This window comes from Aulonocara stuartgranti (assembly GCF_965226115.1).
Source record: "Aulonocara stuartgranti genome assembly, chromosome: 19".
Taxonomy (NCBI): Eukaryota; Metazoa; Chordata; class Actinopteri; order Cichliformes; family Cichlidae; genus Aulonocara; species Aulonocara stuartgranti.
Window position 1 is genome coordinate 934384 of NC_138955.1, and position 21369 is coordinate 955752.

At 42.1% G+C, this 21369-nt stretch overlaps 1 protein-coding gene across 3 annotated transcripts in view; it reads left to right on the plus strand.

Moving 5' to 3' along the window:
• LOC309695996 (ryanodine receptor 3) overlaps positions 1-21369 on the plus strand; it is a 119477-nt gene that overhangs the window by 9848 nt on the left and 88260 nt on the right. For all 3 annotated transcript variants that reach the window (XM_082517022.1, XM_082517023.1, XM_082517024.1), the window contains exons 2-3: positions 12807-12926; positions 16836-16940. In XM_082517022.1, coding sequence (XP_082373148.1) covers positions 12807-12926; positions 16836-16940 — 225 coding nt within the window. The remainder of the gene's footprint in view (positions 1-12806; positions 12927-16835; positions 16941-21369) is intronic.

A 21369-nucleotide genomic window follows, 5' to 3' on the forward strand; every position in this document is an offset into this window, starting at 1 on the left:
ATATTTTTCTCACTGCCACCTTGTTGTTTTGAAAATGTAAAGGGGTGGATCAGACTGTGAAGTAGTTTGACGCGGCATTCAGTTGATTGACAGTTTGTGATTGTCAACAAAGGTGTTAGCATATGAGAATACACCTGTTTATCCTCCTTTCTGACTAATTATGTGGTTTGAAGCTAGAACGCTACAAGCAGTGCTTTTCATTTGGGCCGATAAAGTCATCAGGAAAGTCTTTACTGAAGTCAGAGAGCAAGAGAGCTGAGGGACACTTACATAGACTTCTATATAACCGGAAGTGTTTTTGACTGTCTATTGTACGGTAAATAGTATATGGCTTTAGACTAGTTATGGCTAATCTCTTTTTCCAGTTTATGCTAAGCTAAACTAGCTAGCGGATGTTGTAGCACAATATTTACCATAGACATGACGCTTTTCTACTCTCCCAGAGTACTGAAAGCACCAGCACTTTCTTCTGTGATTTTAAGTGCTTTCTAACTAACATTCACACGCTATTGGATGCATAAGTGTGCAACTTTATGGGTTAATATCTTACCCAAGGTTATTTGGCATGTAGACTAGAGGGGGGCAAGGATCAAACCACCAACCTTCCAATCAGTAGATGAGCTGCTCTACCTCCTGAGCTACAGTCACCAGTATTTATTGTCATGTCTAAGTGACTGTATTTCTAAGGCGCAAATACAGACAAAATCCTGAGAGTTACAAACGCATTAATGCAGGCTAACATGTGTGTGTATATTGCTAACGCTAATTTCCAATGTAAGTCCAATGTGGACTTCAATAGGTCAGGAGTCATTAAGGACACCAACATGCTTGCAAACACTCACCGAGTGGTAGTTAAACCCTAAAAAGTACAACAACCTGAAACGGAGAGATTCACAGAGAAAAGGTGTGCGGTTTAAAATTTAATGGTTGCACAACTTTGACTTTGAAGGCCAACGTTGTCCTTTTGCATTTGTGTTGCATTTTTCAAGTTTCACTACAGCTTGGAGAGTGAGTGTTTGGAGACAAGTCATATAGGGCAACAGCCAGCAACCATTCAGCAACTGTTCTGAGAGTACACAAATAAAATCAAAGCAAATCACAAACACAGATTTTCAGCAGGACTTGATTGTTGGAGCAAAAATTTAAATTGAATTTTCTTAGAGGTCTCTTGATTAGCACTTACAGTTCAACTTTGCTTTTTATGTTTTTGTCCATTTGTGTCCACAACAACTCTGAGCTAGTCTGCTGCTGTCAGAATATTGGCAGGTCCTCAAATGTTGAATTATTTACCATACCATATCATACCACCTTTATTTATAAAGCACTTTAACATAAAACCAGAGTTCACAAAGTGCTGTACATGCTAATAGCATAAGTAAAGAAAATTAAAATGAGATAAGATAAAATAAATAACTAAAAAACTAAAATAAATTGAAACATGTTAAAACATAATTTGTGTTTATGTAGAGCTGAACCAGGTTATGAAATTGCAAAATTAACTGCAATCACTGCTCTCTTTTATATTGTAGGTCACATATCCAGCACCTCCCGTTCTTGACCTGAAAGCAAAGCATAATTTCCATCCATCCCACACCACTTGGGACTTTCTTTAGTGTCACAAGTTGAAAAAGTGAGTCAAAAATCATGCTTGACTTGCTGCACATAGAAAGGTTATAGATGCACCTGTTAGTGCTGCTCTCCCTTCGGACCTCCAAGAAGGTTCTTACCCTAAAAATAAAACACATTGCTTGTGGAAGGGTAGAAGCAGCCTATTTTCCTTTACCGTGTGCTCTGCCACAAAGAGTCTCAATCTCCTTGTTAAGTGACGCTGCTTTGCAGAGAGGAGTGGAAAAGAGTTTGTTCCTTTTGATTTCTGGTGCAAGCCCGAGCTACAGTGCTGTCACATCTTGCCCCCGAGGCTCCCCAGTGTCATCATGTAGCCAGGGGAAAAATGCAATAACACCCCAATCTTTTTCCGTAGTCACTGTAATGCTTCAATGCCAAGCATGTAGAAACATTGCAAGGTATTTTTTTCATAAAATAGCCTGCATAGACCTAAAGGAAGGCAAGAAAGGAAGGAGCGAAAGTGCTTGCTTAGCTTTTCAGATTAAGCCACCGCCAGAGAGGCAAAGTAGTGCTGCAAGGTGCAGTCAAACATTTTATAGCCTCCCTGCTTCACTCCTTTGCTACAGAGGCATGTAGACAGTCTTAATATCTCCAGACCTGAGTAAGATTGGTTCTGCCTACAGGGCTTATCTCTTATATAAACTTTATCCTCAGGTGAACTGTAGCGTTCTGCATTTTCAACTGAGTTTTCTACACAGTACCTATACCATGATATACACACTTGCATAGAGCTAACACTGTGCTACAAGCAGGAGATGCCATTTTTTACCTCGTGCTGTTTGCTTCACAGTGATAGCCACACCTGTCTAATCTTCAAGATGAATTGCCTTGGTCCATATGGTGGCTACTGTTCACAGCTGTATAGTGCGAGTGTATGTTGATTGGGTAATTAGAGAGTCCAAGACTGAATCCGAGGTGGCCATATGTGGCAGATGACACATGAAAATCGATGGGCCCATTGAACCACCGGATATTAGATTATCTTCCCTTTGATGGTATTTTCTCAACTTTTTACTCCTGGAATGTCAGATGAACTTGTTGGATTCACTGATGTGAGGCTCTATCACTTAATGAGAGGCTATGTATACAAATGGCTTGACTCTGAGACTTGTCGGGGACTATCTGGCAACAACCAGTCACACTGGAAAAATGTGCGCTCCCTGGCTGGTTGCAAGGGGTTGCTGTAGGTTGTTGGTAGTCAATATGAAATCGATTGCCAAAGCCCCATTCATGGAGGCTTAGAGACTGGCGGGTGCCCACCTGGTATCCAACAGTTGGTAGGGAAAAATATTTATTTTGCATCTGGTTGGCGAGTTGTTGCTGGAGGCTGCTGGCAGTCACTAATGTGAAACTGGTCACCCAAATATGCTGGTTGCAGTGGTAAGGCACAAATTTCACATTGAGAGTGAATTTTCTCTATTTCTGAATTGATTTCTGGGTTAACTGCAGCTCAGAAAGCTAATGGCAGTTGTCTTCAGACAAGTCTGAGTTCATGTAAATTAAGGGCAATCACGTCAATCTGCTACTAAACAACGCAGTCACAAGGAGGTTCTTTGCAACTGATTTCACTCAGGCTAGCAACCACTCACCAGCCAGTTGTGAAAATATACATTTTCCTTAGTAACTGAAGGTTGCCAGTGGGTCGCTGACTGGTGTCTAGGCCTGTGTCACTGAGAGCTTAACTGATCTCATGTTGCAGAATGAGTCCAGGATGCAGCTGCACGCCGATTGTTCCAGGATCTGGTCAGTGACACAGTTCAAGAACATGCTGTAAGGCTTTTATCCTCAGCACAGCCTTAAAAGGAGGCTAAAATTTTAACGGATGTCAAGATTAATTTATGGCGTCACCCTGATTTCTGGGATTTTAATGATGTGTGGACGAGAGGACTTGATACTCTCTGTAGCTCTGTTTGCCTTCTGTCTATCTCTCACTCTCTCATTCGGTCTGTGCACTCGGGGCAGCATGTTCAGCAGTTTGCTTCAAGATGAGCATTAACACTCCCATTTACAGAGTAACACTTAGTCATGAGAACAAAGCTTCACTCCTCTTGTCCAAAGTGTTTCTCTCTTTCGCTTTCCATTTCGACTGGTGTCACACCACAGTGCGAGAGCACTAAGCTGCAAGTCTGTGAATCACCCCGACAGCAGAGAGCTTTAATCTCCACCAGACTGTTCTGGAACAAACATTTTTGGCCCACAGTGCTTCCTCTGATACTGGGGGTCCATTACAGGAAAGGATTTTACAAGTCTTGCAGTTATAGTCAGGCAGATACGCTCAGTGCGTTCGCATTGTATTATTGTAAGCTGGAGCATAACTACAGTTATTTTATTTTTTTGTGATGCATATATATCCAATTTATAATAATGTGTGTAAGAACTACATGTTTGGATTCTGATTGGATGCAGCTGCTCATGTAGATAGTTCAGATATGATTATTGATGATGAGTTTTACATAAATGACACAATCAGTACCAGCTTCAAAGCTTTATTTTCTGATTATTCACTGGTATATATTGCCTCTCTCACATATATACTGCAGTCATTCCCTCTCTTTTTACTGCCTACAAATAGGCTGGGATACACCGGGACTTTTTCTACCTGCACAGTGTGTTTCTGGGTGTAATACAAGAATCCAAGGCAGGAGAGTGTCCTTGTAGGGGGTACAACCGCTGCCCAGCTGCATTTAGTTCTGCATTGCCTGACCAGCTGTATCAATCTGTCCAGAACAAAGTCTCAGCGTATGAGCCAGCTTCAGTGCAATGTTGAGTGGCAGCAGGCCTCTGGTAATGATGGAGAATTACTACACAGTGTAATATAGAATGATAATAGGGGGACAAAAAGCTAAGTGGAGGCAAGCGCAGACTGCTGTTCGGTGTGGTGGTGCGTTTGGAGATGAATGCTCCAGGAGCCAGGATCTGCCTCTCTCCTCTCACCTGTAGTGCTCCACTCTTCAAGCTTCCTCCCAGGGGGCCACTTGGTGCCACCCTCAGATCCATGTGCTGTTGATTCACTAGATTTTTTGGCACATCAAGCTGAAGAAGACAGAACAAATCTAACCTCAAAGAATGAGATAGAAAGTGAAGATCTGCTGCAGCTGCAGGAGTGGAGTCTGGATTTATTTATTTATTTTTATCACCACAAGTCTTTACTTTGATGGGATATACTTAGCAAAGGCAATTTCTTCTTTATAGGAGGTGTAATTGATTTTGCTTTTGTGAAGCCATATGAATATTTACACGCTCCTGCATTAGTGCATTTTTTGACTATGTTGGTAATTTTTGCATTTAGCTTCACATTTTAGCTTATTTAGCTTACAACTCTGAAAATAATGCAGTTAATTAGAATCCATGTGGCCTGGTCTCGCATCATAGGAATCATAGAAATAAAACTTGTGGTTTTAAACAGGAGACACAGTAGTGATGATGCTGCTTTTCGTGCAGGTTTTGTGTTGTACCCGTGCGTCTTACTTTCGCAGAAGCATGTAGGTTTTGGAATTGAGGTAGAATGCATTCAGTACACATTCAATAAGTGGAGGAATCATGATGTCATAAGCATAATGCAAGCAGTAGTAATACGAGGCTCATGGGAGCAAAGCATGAAATACTGGAGCAATTCAGTTGCCATTGCACCCAGGCTCACAGTGCCGCCCGCTAAACAGCACCGGGAGCTTTTTGCTCGCTTGCTCCAGTTTGTTATTGCGACTCGAGCTTTATAGTTGCTCATGTAGCCCCTTCAGGATGTATGAGTGAGTGCATTGCCAAAGCACTGCAGCCGCGTGTGGTGTATGATAAGGCAGTGAGAGGCTTTTCGGTGAGCTGAGGCATGCACTGTACTGCAATACCTGCTGAAGTACCTAAGGCATTTCTTCAAACCAAAGGCTTAAACGCTCCTCTTGAGAGTCTTTAGATTCAGATTGCTACTTATTCCAGTACCTAGGAGAGAGCCTTCCAAATAACATAAAGTTACACCCCGAATAAACCCTGGACTTCTCAGATTTGTTGTTTGAAGGCAGATAACCGGACGAGAGAACAAGAGATGCTCTTCACATAACTGCACATTTATGATGCCAGAACAAATTTTTTCCCTACAAGCCATAAGGATGCATTACCTTCCTTTTGAGCTCAGTAATCACTCCTAGCCATCATAGGAGCCCTGTTGTTAGAGAATAAGTGTGGTGCATGTCACTAACACTGGAGCCTGATTTCATATAGTGTTCAAACCCGTGATTGGCTCACAGTAACATGACTATGCCTGCCTGTCTCCATGCAAACACCAATATTATGATTATCCTGAGTATAAGACGGGTGTGATTGGCTCAAAAGAGGGAGGGAAAAAAAGCCGCTGTCAGAGTCTGCTCATTGATATGCTATAGCATTACTCACACGATTTCTCCAGAACAAGGTAGATCTTTGTGCTATTGTTGTAGCGCACGCACAGATATACACAGTGGAGATGACAAACGCATGTGTTTGCACAGCACGGAGGAATACGAAGGAGGCAGCGTGAGCGAGGGAGTATTAGGATTGAGTCAAATTCAATCCCAAGGTGCCCTTGAAGGCTCAGCTCGCTCTCCTCATATTTGTTTTAAAACAGTTTAATAATTTATGTTTTCTTTAACACAGTCAATAAGTAGCTGAAGTCCTGCCTTCTTGCTGGGTGCATTGGTTTCAGGGTGGAAAAATATTGGTGTCAAAGTCACTTTGCTTAAATCATTACCTCTTCTGATAAATGATGCCATGATGACTGCTTAGCTCGCTGGGGTGGGGAATTTTATTTCTTTTCTTGGTTTTAGTAGTCTGCTTCAAAGGAAAATTTATATCACAATGTTTGGGAAGCTTTGAGAAAGATACGTAGATATCTTTGTGTTTGTCTCGAGGGCTGTATGCCAGTATCCTTCAACTCTAAGTACAACATCATCTATTATATATTTAAACCAATTTCATTGTACCAGTGTTGAATGTCTAACAATATAGCTGTAAAATGAACTCTCATGTCATCCTTTTAAACCTTTCCTGTAGTAATAGAGAGACTTTTGCATATAGACAACCAGGTTCAAATATTTTAAGAGTTTAAGAGTAAAAAGAGTACCTTCCATTCTTACAACCTGACTGACATCACTTAGTGCTTCTCTTTATGAATCCTGTGTAGAAGTCAGGGGCAAGAGGAGAAGAATAAAAAAACAAGGGGTTTGTGACACAGGGTGAGAGAGAGAAAGAGAGAAGGGGGGAGATACCCCACATTACTTCAGTGCAGGGGTGAGACAAGGGAAAAGGGCCAGCTGTGGGCTAGACTGAAGCAGAGACGTGAGAGTTGCCTTCTCTGATTGAATGCCTGGATTGATACTATCCTTATGTGGCTCAAATCAGCTCTGCTCTTGGTCCCTTAACAAGGAGACTGATTGCATGTTCTAACCCAGCTCAGAGCCGCTTTGCCATAAGGGCTATTCATTTCAGTCTGTATCTGAGTCGAATACATTTTATTTGTATTTGTATTTATTTATTTATTGTCATTGTCAAGAACAATGAAATTGCGTTTGGGGCTTCCATACAACCCAAAAAAAGAAGAAAATAATAAATACCCCTTAAAACCCAAGTGTACATATTTAACCCAGTGTGACTCCAATGCAATAAGACAATCCTTAGCAATAATGTTCGTAGAAATTCAGACAAAGACCTGAGAAACATGACAAAATACAACAATGCACCCATTCAATATTATTGTACTGTGAGATATGATATCAGATATGATAGTTATCTATTTAAGAAAGAGGGGGGGGGGGGGGGGCAGGAGGGGGAAGAGAATAAAGATATGATGCACCAATGCAGACCAGTTCATTGCTATTAAGAAGTTGGATATGGTTATTGTCCGTGAGAGGGGGGCAGAGAGTTCAGGAGCCTCACAGCCTGTGGATACAGGCTGTTGGCCAGTCTGGATGTTCTGGCCTGTATAGACCTGTACCTTCTCCCTGAGGGCAGCAGATGGAAAAGGTGGCGCGCAGGGTGATGTTGGTCCCGCAGGATACTGTGCACCCTCCTCAGACAGCGAGTGGGGAAGATATTACTGATCTCTGGCAGACTTGTTCCAATAATTCTGCCAGCTTCTTTCACCACCCGCTGGAGTGCTTGCTGATCAGCCTTGGTGCAGCTGGGGAACCACACTAGAAATCCATACGTAATATCGATCTGAGATGGTTAGCATTATGCAAAGTGTTTCCCATAACAATCCCATGTTCGTCGTGGCATTGATCATTGATCAACGTAACCTGGATTATAATTCTCCCCAGTATCGAACAACCCCGCCAAGATTTATTAGTTCCTACAGTCAGCCTTAGTTTAAATATATAATCTCCCCACTGTGCAAACAGTACACTGTTTGTGTACTGACAGCATGCAGTGACATAACTATACTCAAGCGGTTTGAACTACCGGCCTTCATCAGCAGCTTCATCAGTTTCCTGTGAACTCAATGAGAAAGCCCCATCTGTTTTGAAAAGCTAGAGTATGACACACGGATGAAAGCTCTATAAAATTTGTGAGGAGGAAAAAAGTGTCAGAAGCTCTTTCTAAAGTAGTTCTCCACAGATGTCAAGCTCAAGTGCAACCGCTTAGTTTATTTGCTGTGGGGTTTTTTATAGATCACATAAGCTGTTGCACAAACTTCTGGATTTCTGTGCTCAAGGTGGTTAAATAGATTTGTTGTGCTGCACCCCTCTAGTATCTTACACACTGAGTGGTCAGCAAGACTAAAAAAAGTCATACATATATATAAACTAATCAGGCATAACATTATGGCCACCTGCAGAGTAAGATCCACATAGATGACAGGATCCAAGGTTTGCCCAAAACATCACATTCCCTCTTCTGGCTTGCCTTCTTCCTACAATGCATCCTGGTGCCAGACGAGCGATGCACCCAGCCAGGCATGCGATTCTTCAGACCAGTCCACCCTATCAATGCTTAATCACTATTCCTTCCTTGAACAACTTATGTTAGATACTGACCACTGCAAACCGGGGACACCCCACCAGAGCTGCAGTTTTGCAGGTGCTCTGACCCAGTCGTCAAGGCATCACAATTTGGTCCCAGTCAAACTCACTCAAATCCATACACTTGCCCATTTTCCCTGCTTCTAACACATCAACTTCAAGGACAAAAGGTTCACTTGCTCCCTAATATATCTCTCTCACTAACAGGTGCCATGATGAAGAGCTAATCACTTTGCCTGTCAGTACATGTAATGTTATGCCTGACTGGTGTTTTAGTCCATTTCATTAAGCCAGAAATGTCCGAACTTGTCTCTTCCTAGCTCCGTACGATGCTCGTCCAAATAAATAAAAAGTCAATATTGAAGGTTTCATTTTTACTGGTATCGCATCGTAATTAATGCTGCATGCTAGCATTGTGCTAGTAGTGCTAAAGCACGTTTTCACACTTCCAGTTAAATTCCAGTATACTGCTTCCATTGATAATGATAGTGCCATTAATAATGTTGTTAATAATGTTAATTGTCATTCCCAACTGTTAAATTTCATACCCACATTTAACCTTAACCTAATTTAATGCGAAGCTACAAGGCTGTTTGTAAGGGGAGGAAGACATCCGCAAACCACATAAGCTTTGCTGCTGTTGGTAGCCATCAGATGACACATAATAGTGGTAATATCATTAAGGACACCCACACACCCACAAACACAAATGCACGCACACATTGCTTTTTCTTTTTTTCACTAAAAGGAAAATATCTACACCGACAGAAGCACACACGAGCAACTCGAAAATGAATGTGTAACGCGTGCGTTGCAAAGGGGCCTCGAGGCTTCTCATATTGATTTCCATGCAGTGCTTTCTACGCACACAACCACGGACTTGCACCCGGTGACGTGCAGATGCTAGTCCTCTTTATCTCTCGCTGCTGTGCATTGTGCTGCACTGTAATGGAGTGCTTTACTGTTACTACTACTACTGCTGCACTCTGCTCTCAGCACAATCCCTCTCACATTAAATAATGCAGCTGGCAATTGTGCAGCAGCTTCCAACCCCCCCCATCCCATAGCAGCCAATATCAGCAAATTTCTGCTTGCTCTGCTGTCGTAAAGAGTAACTATGCCCAATTCAGCGTTTACAGGGCCAACACTATAAACACCATAAGCCCATTTACACAGCAGTGGCATTGGATGTTTGTTTTTCAGCTCTTGTGCTCCCAAAACAATTTATGTTTTTGGTGACGTCTGTCGTCATCAACTGCATTTGCCTTTACTCGCATAACACACAAAAACAATGAGCCAGCTTTTGTGTGTTATGCGATTAATTTAAATCATGAAATGAGTCTTATTTATTATGGCTTTATTTTCATCCTACTATAAATATGTAAAATCTCTTGTTTTCCTGCAGCTACATCTTAGTTCCCTGAAGGTTTTCATCTATGCCAGATATTATGACGTCATCATGATGCCTAGCAACCACCAACCAATTAGCTAAAATGACACCTTATAAAAGCATTGTATAATTTTCCTTTCACAATTACAGCAATTTATTCTAATTTTTAACCATAAAACTTTCATTATGGACGATTGATTACAATATGTTGCCTAGCAACCACCTACGGACGATCTAAAATGAGCCATTTGTGGCCTTTATGTATCTGCAGCACCTTACAATAGCATTGTAGTCTTTTAATTTTATCTAATTTATATCCACAAAACTTTCATTTTGCACACACACACACACACACACACACACACACACACACACACACACACACACACACACACACTGTTTAGTATTTAGTATTTATTTATTTATTGTCATTGTCAAGAACAATGAAATTGCGTTTGGGGCTTCCATACAACCCAAAAAAAGAAGAAAATAATAAATACCCCTTAAAACCCAAGTGTACATATTTAACCCAGTGTGACTCCAATGCAATAAGACAATCCTTAGCAATAATGTTCGTAGAAATTCAGACAAAGACCTGAGAAACATGACAAAATACAACAATGCAACCCATTCAATATTATTGTACTGTGAGATATGATATCAGATATGATAGTTATCTATTTAAGAAAGAGGGGGGGGGGCAGGAGGGGGAAGAGAATAAAGATATGATGCACCAATGCAGACCAGTTCATTGCTATTAAGAAGTTGGATATGGTTATTGTCCGTGAGAGGGGGGCAGAGAGTTCAGGAGCCTCACAGCCTGTGGATACAGGCTGTTGGCCAGTCTGGATGTTCTGGCCTGTATAGACCTGTACCTTCTCCCTGAGGGCAGCAGATGGAAAAGGTGGCGCGCAGGGTGATGTTGGTCCCGCAGGATACTGTGCACCCTCCTCAGACAGCGAGTGGGGAAGATATTACTGATCTCTGGCAGACTTGTTCCAATAATTCTGCCAGCTTCTTTCACCACCCGCTGGAGTGCTTGCTGATCGGCCTTGGTGCAGCTGGGGAACCACACTAGAAATCCATACGTCAGAACGCTGCTGATGGCACAGTTGTAGAAGTTCAACATCAGAGATCTGGGAATGTGTGCGCTCCGCAGTCTCCTCAGGTAGTAGAGGCGCTGTTGGGCCTTCCGTACAACTGAGGTGATATGGTTGCCCCAGGACAGGTCCTCGGTCACAGTTACCCCCAAGAATTTAAAACTGCTCACCCTCTCCACCGCCTCACTGCCAATGAAGAGAGGCAGATGGTTGTTATGACCCCTCTTCCGGAAATCTACAATGATCTCCTTGGTCTTTAAACATACAGTATCTGCACACAGTCAAATGCATTCACTTGTTTCAGCCATTATTTCTGTTTATAGGGTGAAATGCTCCAGCAAATAGCCTTAACCTCATTTGCACCATATAAACAGCGTAAATAGCCTAAAGAAGATTGGGTTGACTCAAAGGGATCAGCCATGGATAATTTGGAAAAAAAGGTCTAAGAACGTCCAATTTTATGTTTGAATGCAACATAGTTTACTTATCTTTTAACAGAAATTTTAATAATTCACCTGACATTCATTCTAGATGCAAGGACATTTTATTCCATCCATTTTTATATGAGGAAAACAAAAAATAATGAACATTTTTGTAAATCCCCGCGTTAGGCAGCTGGCAGATTTGAACCCAATGTGATGTTAAAAATTACAGACGCCATAATAACAGAACAATCATTGCTATGGCAGTGCACAAGTTATGCAAAGAAAGAGCACGGCATTAGTTCTGTGACAGTAACCACCGTGTGGCCATTCAAACAACAATAAACCAACGATAAATGGACTGGTCCTTATATAACGTTTGTCTACTCAAGCGCTCATTAATGGCTCATTCACCCATACAAGCACTTTTTTCTACATCTAAGTGCTTTCCATCTAACATTCACACTCCATTGAGCACAACCTGGGGTTGAGTATCTTACCCAAGGATACTTTGGCACGTACACTGAAGCAGCCAGGGATCGAACCACCAACCTTCTGATTAGTAAATAACCTGCTCTACTGTCTGAACTACAGCTGCAAATCTGAAAAAGTCATTATAGACCTTTGAATATTGGTTAATTGTCAAAAGATGATCATCACTGTAACTTAAGCAAAGCTTCAAAGCTTCAAGGTTAAATGGCCTGTATTTATATAGCGCTTTACTAGTCCCTAAGGACCCCAAAGCGCTTTACACATCCAGTCATCCACCCATTCACACACTGGTGATGGCAGCTACATTGTAGCCACAGCCACCCTGGGGCGCACTGACAGAGGCGAGGCTGCCGGACACTGGCGCCACCGGGCCCTCTGACCACCACCAGTAGGCAACGGGTGAAGTGTCTTGCCCAAGGACACAAGGACCGAGACTGTCCAAGCCGGGGCTCGAACCGGCAACCTTCCGATTACAAGGCAAACTCCCAACTCTTGAGCCACGATCGCCCCGATAGGCTAGGCTCGCTTTTGCTTGCACTTCTAGTTTGCTTCTCTTATTCTGATGAACAGCTGTATGAACTAAACTGTGGTTGGTGTCGAGGTTCAGGGGAGAAGAAGGAGCACTTCTCAGGCCATGGTGGTTTGAGAGTTTCCTCCGATCAATGCACAAGGATGGGCATGTGTGTGGATGAACTGGGTTTCTCCCAGGATGACACACACATGCACACACACTGACAGCGTCTAAGCTTGCATGCGCAGACACAAACTGAAGTCTGTTTTGTTTTGACAGGATGATGAAGTGGTGCTCCAGTGTGTGGCTTGCATCCAGAAGGAGAATCGCAAGTTCTGCTTGGCTGCCGAGGGGCTCGGCAATCGACTGTGTTACCTGGAGCCCACATCTGAGGCAAAGGTAGGCAACACTGGCTCTACTGTTGCACCGTTTTATTCTCTCAGATTTGAACTGGCAGCACAACAATGCATGTCATCAGTGTGAGATGTTTCTATATCTTTATGTTCACACACTTGTGTGTGTTAAGATGCAAATAAAAAAATGGACCAATGTGACATGAAGCAGTTTTCAGAAGCGTGTACCGGATGAAAGGAAGCGTTCATCTATAAAAAAACCTCCATGGAAACCAAACATCCGCTTAGTCCGTTCGTGTTTGGGTTGAGCAAACCATCAGAGAAGCCAAGCAGACACGCACAGAAAAAAAAGCAGCACAGCAGCTCACATCCACCGCAGTCTCCTTGATGAGCTTTTCTTTCAAGGGATCAGGGACGGCGTCGCATCTCCGCAGGTCCCCCCCTCAGATGATAATTCCCTGAAATTACGCCCCTGGACGTGATTGATGGATTGTTTCATAAGCTGCACTGTTGTTAGCTGTAATTGCCCGCTGCTTTACTGTAGCAGAGCAGCCTGTTTGCAGTTTGTTTGAATGAGTGTAAAGTTTTAATGAGTTAAATGCAATTTCTTTTGCTTTGCTGTCAGTGGGGGTGCCATCATAATGCCTTTTTGTGTAATTAATCCATATGGCACACATTCTCTTCTTTTTTTTTTCTTTTAAGTGATCCCCCTGTTAAGCGATTATTTATAAAGATTGATCGGCTGGAGGGATCTGTATTCTTTCTCGCCTTTTCATGGCTGCCGATGCTTTGCTGCTAATCTGGCATTGATGTTTCCCTGTAGCTACAGTTGACGGGCCTTAGGCTTCATCTGGATTGATTGTCTCTTAATAATAATCCATTAATATTGACTAATTTCACTCAAGACACTATGTGCATGGGCAGCGTGGGTGACCATGTAAGAAACGCGGAAATACTTTTCAGAGAAAGAGGGAAAAGAGTTGTTTTTTACTTGGCAAAATACTGACATTTACTATCATAGCTCACACAAAGAGTATATCTGTGTTTCAAGGGGAAGGTTAGGCCTTTACTCTATTTTGGATGGTAATTATACCTGACAGGTGTGATGGATGTTCTCCGTATCAGGCACTTTGTCTTCATTCCCTGTAGTTTTTTTATGAAAAGGCATCACCCCACCTTTGGGATCAGCAACATAGCTGTGAAAAAAGCCCAAGATGTCCATTTAGAGGTGGATGACTGAATAGGAAGCTTCGTTTCCTCGGTGAACTAGTCTAGTAATGAGGGACAGAACCAAAATGATGCAACGAGGCTGATTTAAAGCGTGCACGTTGTAAGTGGCAACATCAATCAGCTCGTGAGAAGCCGTTGGTGTGATATACGACCAGCAGCTTTCACTTGTCAGAGATTCAATATTATGGAGTTGTGCCCGCATACCATTATAGCTTTGATGCTTGTCTTTGTTGTTTGGAACCAGCTCATTTTTCTAAATTCCTTTTCATTACCAGCCAAAAGCTTTAGCGCCGCCCCCAATTAAACTAAAGAACAATGGAAGCGGATGAAGCCACATCCTCAGGACAGTCAGCTTTAACCCTGCTTGACCTTTCTGTCTGGAGACAGAAATAAAGACGCGATCGATCCTCGCCCACGATCGCAAAACACTTGCTCTCTCATCACACAATTGGTCAGCCAAGCTGCCTCAAAACTATCTCCTTGACGGGGCTTTATAGTCGCCATCCCCTCCAGGTCACTCTGATTTTTATTTCCCCTGTGTCTCGAGGCTGTCCCTCCCCACCTCCTGTTTTAGTCCAGGCGAGGGCAAAGGTCCATGTGTTGTGACCTAGAGAGGTTTGAGGAGGGCTGGACGGCTTCTCAACAGATAGGAAAGACGTTTCACCAGCCCAGACTTCGTGTCATACCTTTACACTGCACACAGAATCAGAGACTTTTCTTTTAAAGCTGCGAGGGAATGGAATAAACTTCCTGAACATTTGAAAACTCTTTTTTGTTTTTTATGTTGAAAGGTGGACTCAGATCTGTCAACATTAACCATCCAACGCTTTGTAATTCTTTCTGTTCGTTTTGAAGTTCTTGATATTTATATATGACGATAATAGATGATGGGGTTTGGCTACTGTTGATATGTTTTTCAAATAATTTCATCTGCGATGTGCAAGGTTAGGGTGCAGTGCATCATTTTCCTTAGAAAAGTGAAATGAAAGAATGAAGATATAAGTGTATTTTTTATTTGCATTTTCACATAATTTATTAGTCAGTACTATTGAGATCTATCGATCATGTGAAACTAGCCAAGAGACATTTGTCTAAGCTTGTATTTAAACAGGAAGTCAAAATCTTATGATTAAAATGCTGTTTTGCGAGTGTTGTGTGCTGAAAGAAGCTCCGACAGACCCAGAACCCATGACTTGGGATTTCACAAGAGATTTTGTTGCAGATCAGTCATTGTAAAGTTGTCTATAAAGTTCATATAAACTACTGTAAAGGCTGATGGAAACTGCAGTTTCTGAGTTAGCTGCCAGTTCACTGTGGGCTCATCACCACAAACCTTTCACACGCAAGAAGTAATCTGCGCCTTTAGTTAAGATAGAGATATAAACTATATCCCTTTACCTTTAATGAGCATGTCATCAAGTATCGAGCTATGCACTTTCTCAATCTGGTTCTTTCAGTGCATTTGTGTGTGTGGTTCTTTTTCCTTCTGGAAAGCAAGTGAGTTTTTAAGACTCTTCGAATTAAACTAAATTCTCACCATCTCTCGACAAGTAGCAAATCAGTGATGTCTAAATTCAGCAAGCGTGTCAGTGGAAGTGTATCCGTAAAAACTATTTTTGAATTCCAACACGCTGGCTCGTGTTTCTATAAAAAGTCACGGCTGTTTTTCCCCCTGACTTGCCTGGAGCCTTTCTATTCAACACAGTAGTGGCCATTGTTAAGATTCAATTTGCCTTCTGAGTACTTTAGCATAACACTGGGTTGTGGGAAGTTTTTCAATGAGGTTAGATTTACCTGTGTGAACGAACCACTTTGGGACCAGTTGAGATACTCGGGAAGGAGGCCAGAGAGGGTGTTTTGGGTTGGTGTCATTTATCTCGTGTTTATGCCCTGCAATATCTCCATCGGCGCTTTCCGTGTCCTTTCTCTGAATCGTCTGTCTTTTCCAGTACTGCCCTGGTTCAGCGATTTGGCATCTTCCCTATTTTTTTAATGGTGCTCTTTCCAAGACCTGGCTTATCTGAGCGCAGACTGACCTAAAAGCGCTTAATCTGAATTTAAAGTACCTTTTAATGAATATCGCCCACTCGATTAAGACGAACTCGGTTCAAGTGGGGGTAAAAATGCAGCAGTCAGCAGAGATTTTATGAGTGGGCATCTAATCAGAGTATCCCTGTAGATTCAGGGAGCTGTTTTCCTTTTTTTCCAGGCTGTATGAAGATGTTTTGCTTATGGAGCAAATTCCTGAAGCACTAAATCAGAATCAGTTTTGATGGACAGCAGAATAACTGCAGTGGTGATCTTTTCATTATTAGCACTTTGGTGAAGGCTGAGTCACTGTAGATGGGATCTTTTGGAGCACGGTGGAGAACACGCTGTACTGAAGAGTGCTTAGTTTGATCTTTTTTCTTTGCTGTCATTTACTAAACATGAATTAATAGTTTGATATTTTTAAAAAAATGCATGCGAGAACATATCCACAAATTTGAATTATTGATTTTTTCCCCATCATTGAGCCTTTCTAAAATACTACCTACCAGTAAAGATGATATATCCTGTACAGAACCCGTTATTTTGCATTTTTATTTACTAATAAAATATAAATATAATGTCTATTTTTTCAAAAGAAAAAAAATGCTAAAAATGTTCATAAAATGTTGCCTAGAAAAATGAGATATTTCATCTGTGACTGTTTTTAACCAGAGATGCTTTTATTTGGTTACAGTATGTTCCCCCAGACCTTTGCATCTGCACCTTTGTGCTGGAACAGTCCCTGTCAGTGCGAGCCCTGCAGGAGATGCTGGCTAAGAGCGGACAGAACAGCGAAGGGGTGAGTGAAGATAGACACAAAAGCTCTTTGATTCTTCATAAACCATCCCCGAGTCATTTAATGTATGTCTCACTGTGCTCTGATATCCAGAGGAGGCGGCTGTAATAAATGCAGTCAGCTAAGTTGAATTTTCTTAACTGTTAGGAGCTTAATGGGCAAAATAGGCCCGTTTCAGTAGCCTGGGGACCCTGGCTGCAAAGAGGTCTGGGCACCCATGATGCTGATGTGGATGTATCCATTGAATGTTGGGAAATTACTGCAGGTTTCATGCGTTATGTTTACCTTTGCCCATTTGATTAACACTTAAGAAAACAGCGTGATTTTCTTTTGTACAATAGCAATTAAAAGCCTGCATGCAAAATCAGTCGACAGTAGATTTGCATTGTATTTACAGCGTTGTACAAAAGTCTCGAGCTGCTCCTAGTTTCTGTAGATTTTGCTTCCAAGCGAAATCCCTGTTTGCCAAATGCCAGCTGTCAAGTAGCCATTACGAAAAGGGCGGATTGGGGGAAAAGGCTTAAGTTATATTGGATAGAACAGCGATGAATAGCGAATCAGTGATGAATCTATATTTTAAACTTTTGATTCAAATTTTCTTCATTACATACAGAAGAGGAGGTTAGTAGAGGCAAGCAACACAGAGTGTATACGACCAACATGGCGGAGGCTCTGGCATGATACGAGGCTGCATTTCAGCTGGTGGTGTGGTCAAAATTGATAGAATTATGAATGCAGCAAAGGAGTATCAGATTTGATCCACTGTGCAGTACCATGTTGAAAACATCTGATTGGCAGTGGCTTCATTCTCCAGCATGACAGCGATCCCAAGCAGACTGCCAAAGCAGGAAAAGGATAACTGGATAGAAAAACAGACAGTGTAACACTCTCAGTCATGGACTGGCTTCCCCAGAGCTGGGACCTCAACATTACTGAGGCAGTGTGGGATCATGTTGACAGAAAACAAAACAAAAGGCAGCCAACATCCAAAAAAGAGCTTTGAATTTCATTCAAGAAGCATGAACAATTCCCGAAGACTACTTAAAGAAATGACAGAGAGAAGAAAAAAGGTGGTCATATTAAATGTTGACTTTCAAGTTTAAAAATAGAGTTGTACAAATTCTATTTATCTGCTCTTATATATTCTGTATTTCCTTGAATATTTGCACGTTTCAATAAATCAGAGCACCTAGTTCCTGTTTACCTAGCGAAACATAAAGAAATGAAGGGCTGCTAAAGACTTTTGCGCAGTCCTGTACCCACATAGTGAAAGTAAAGAGGATCGTGTAGTAGGGAGAACTGAACACGTTTCAAATTTTGCAGTAATCTGCACTCATTCGTCAACCTTTCCTGTGCTGCAAGTGTGTTTCCTGCTCTTTTACATTTCTATGATATATAATTCTACCATCTTTATCTTCTATTTTCTGTGTATAATCCATCTTTCACGTGATAGACACGCAGCCTGGATCAGTGGGTATGTTCACTGCTCATGCCATTCCCCTCTCATCCCTTTGCACACTGCAGTGCATCCTTTGCTCTTCTTTTCTACCCTCATTGATCTCTGGTTTGACTTTTACGACACGTCACCTGTGAAATTTGTCTTTAGAAGTCATAGTTTATTACACACCTAAATCATTTTCTTTGAAACGATGGTACAACTGGTTTCTTCAATCTAGTATTTCCGTCTGATTGAAACCCAATCGGTACAAAGTACCTGATTGGGTTTCATACAGACTTCCCAATAAGGTTTTCCATAAAGAATTACTTGTTATATAACTTGATTTTTGCTGGAGAACTAGAGCGTCTCCAATGTTGGATTAGCGTCAGATTAACATTTGTCTTGTCTTCGGGGGATTCAGATGAATGCTCAGTGCAGCATCATTTGTTTTGTGCTACCCTCCGCATAGAATAAGCTCTCATTTGTCACAGCATCTTCTTCTAATCATAGCAGCTGTATGCTGTGAGAGACGCTATAGCATGATGCAAACAGCTGATCTGATACGAACATTTCTGGAAGGAGACTGAAAGCGATCACGATTGATTTAGTCTCATAAGCTCTCTGCATGATTTGGTCTGTTCATCCTTTAATACCATGTGGTTAAGGATGTGAGAATTTCCATAAATCTTTAGTTGTTAAGGCACATATTTAATGGCTTTACTTCAGAGATAAATGGAGATGTCAGGAGTGGATCTTGTCTGTGCAGCAGAATGACACGAGTCAAGACCATTGGTTCCACTGCTGCTGTGGGCGGTGTTAGCAGGAAATTGCGAGCTGCGGCGGAGAAAAAGGGAGCTCCAAAATATTAAACGCTAGATCAAAGCTCAAATGAACATGGTTGACCATCCTTCTTGCATCAGCACCTTTAAAAGGCTTAAAATAACACTGGAGTTAGCTTGCCTCTCTCTCTTCTCCTTTTGGGAAAGGAATTATGCACCGATTTACATTTCAGTCTGGCATCAAAACATCGTCTCCTTATCGCTAATTTGTTTGGCCTTCTGTTCGTCCCTCATCTCTGTAGAAGGCAAACTTGTTTCCACATAGCCAATCAAATTCGTTTTGTCAGCCACACTGACTCACTATCAGCCAGATGACAGTTTGAGCCATAGATTTTAAACAACCAAATTTAGCTGCTCAAGTCTCATTTGTATCTAGCTGGCAAACATAAACACACATCTTGTCCTGGGCTCTGTGCTGTGAATCAAGTTCAACATACTCTGAATATTTTTCTGTTATCTGGCTTCACTTGCACCGACACTGGCAGTCAGGCTAAGCAGACACAGGAAGGTGGTAATCAAGTCAATAAGTCAACCCAGGGTTTCCCAGTGGAGCTGTGAGTGCGTTCGCATGAATGGGGCTGCGTTGGCAGCATCTTGCCAATCACACACATGGAGAGATCTACTGGCAGAGCAGGCAGCAAGCAACACAGCTACTGCAGACAAAGCAGCTGTGTGTGTGTGTGTGTGTGTGTGTGTGTGTGTGTGTGTGTGTGTGTGTGTGTGTGTGTGTGTGTGTGTGTGTGTGTGAGGAAGATTGTTGAGTGAAGTGCTTTGGAAACATTTGGTATAAGGTCAACTACAACATGGAAGACGAATCTAAATGTCTTACTGATGCTCATCGGGGAGAGACAATGACTTCAGACTCGATTAAACGAATTGAGATGCTCTTACCATCTTCACCCTTCCAGGAATATCTCGCAGGTAATGCTGGAATAGTAGTGACACCATTTTCCGGAGAACTGATTGGTCAGTAGGTGGTGATTTCACACATGCTGATCGCTAATCTCAAGGATATCCTACTCAGTATCAGGTTAGATCTGCAGTATAAGTTGCCATGGTGATGCAGTCTGCTAAGAAGTGAACTGCCTTTGTAATACTGAAAACCCAAATCCTGCTTCGTACTACTGGCCTCTGCTCCTCCTCTGCACTCAATGAGAAAGGGGCTCTGCAGGCATCACTTTGCACCTGCTTTTTATCTGCTCAGCTGTAACATTGAAATACTTCAGTTCAGTTCACACAAATTCAGACCAAACAGAGGAAAACAGGAAGTGAACTCCAAAAAGACACAGGAAATAGCAACATGGGAAAACACAGAAAATGAAAAGGACAACATACAATACCACAAAGAGCAACACAGGACTATTTATACACTAAGGGCTGATTAGGAAACTGAAACAGGTGAAATTCAACTAACGTACAAGTGAAGATAGCCAGGATGCCACGACAAAGAAACACAAAAGAACCAAAGCAGGAGCACAAACAGAAACACTACTTCTACTACAAATAATAGACAAGGTGTGAACTAGAGCTCGAGATGTCACTCACCCATTCGCTTATCGTTTTTCGGGGTTTCGGCGGGGCTGGAGCCTATCCTAGCTGTCTTAGGACGAGAGACGGGGTAACACCCTGGCCAGGTCGCCGGTCTGTCGCAGGGCTAACACATACACATAGACAGAGACAGAGACAGAGACCTATGGCCAATTAACCCACCCCCACTAAGTGCATGTCTTTGGACTGTGGGAGGAAGCCGGAGTACCCACACAAACACGGGAGAACGTGCAAACTCCACATAGAAACTGAACTCAGGACCTTCTTGCTGTGAGGCAACAGTGCTAACCACCGTGCCACCGTGCTGCCCACGGTGATATGCTGCTGATATGATGTTACATTACGATGCATAAGCATCTAAAACAAATGTTCAAACCTGATAAAACAGGAATGACAGGAAATGTTACTTAGGTCAGTTAAGCTGCTGATTTTGGTTCCTACTTTACAATCAGTTAAAAAAGGAATAAATAAATAAACGTTGCCTGCTCGAGTCTGAGCAGACTGTCAGTCAGACTGAGACTCTAACGATGCCTCCAGCTGGCTGAGAGTAGAGAAGTATTTTGACCTCTTTTCCTCCTTTAATCAATAAAAAAACAACTATAAACAC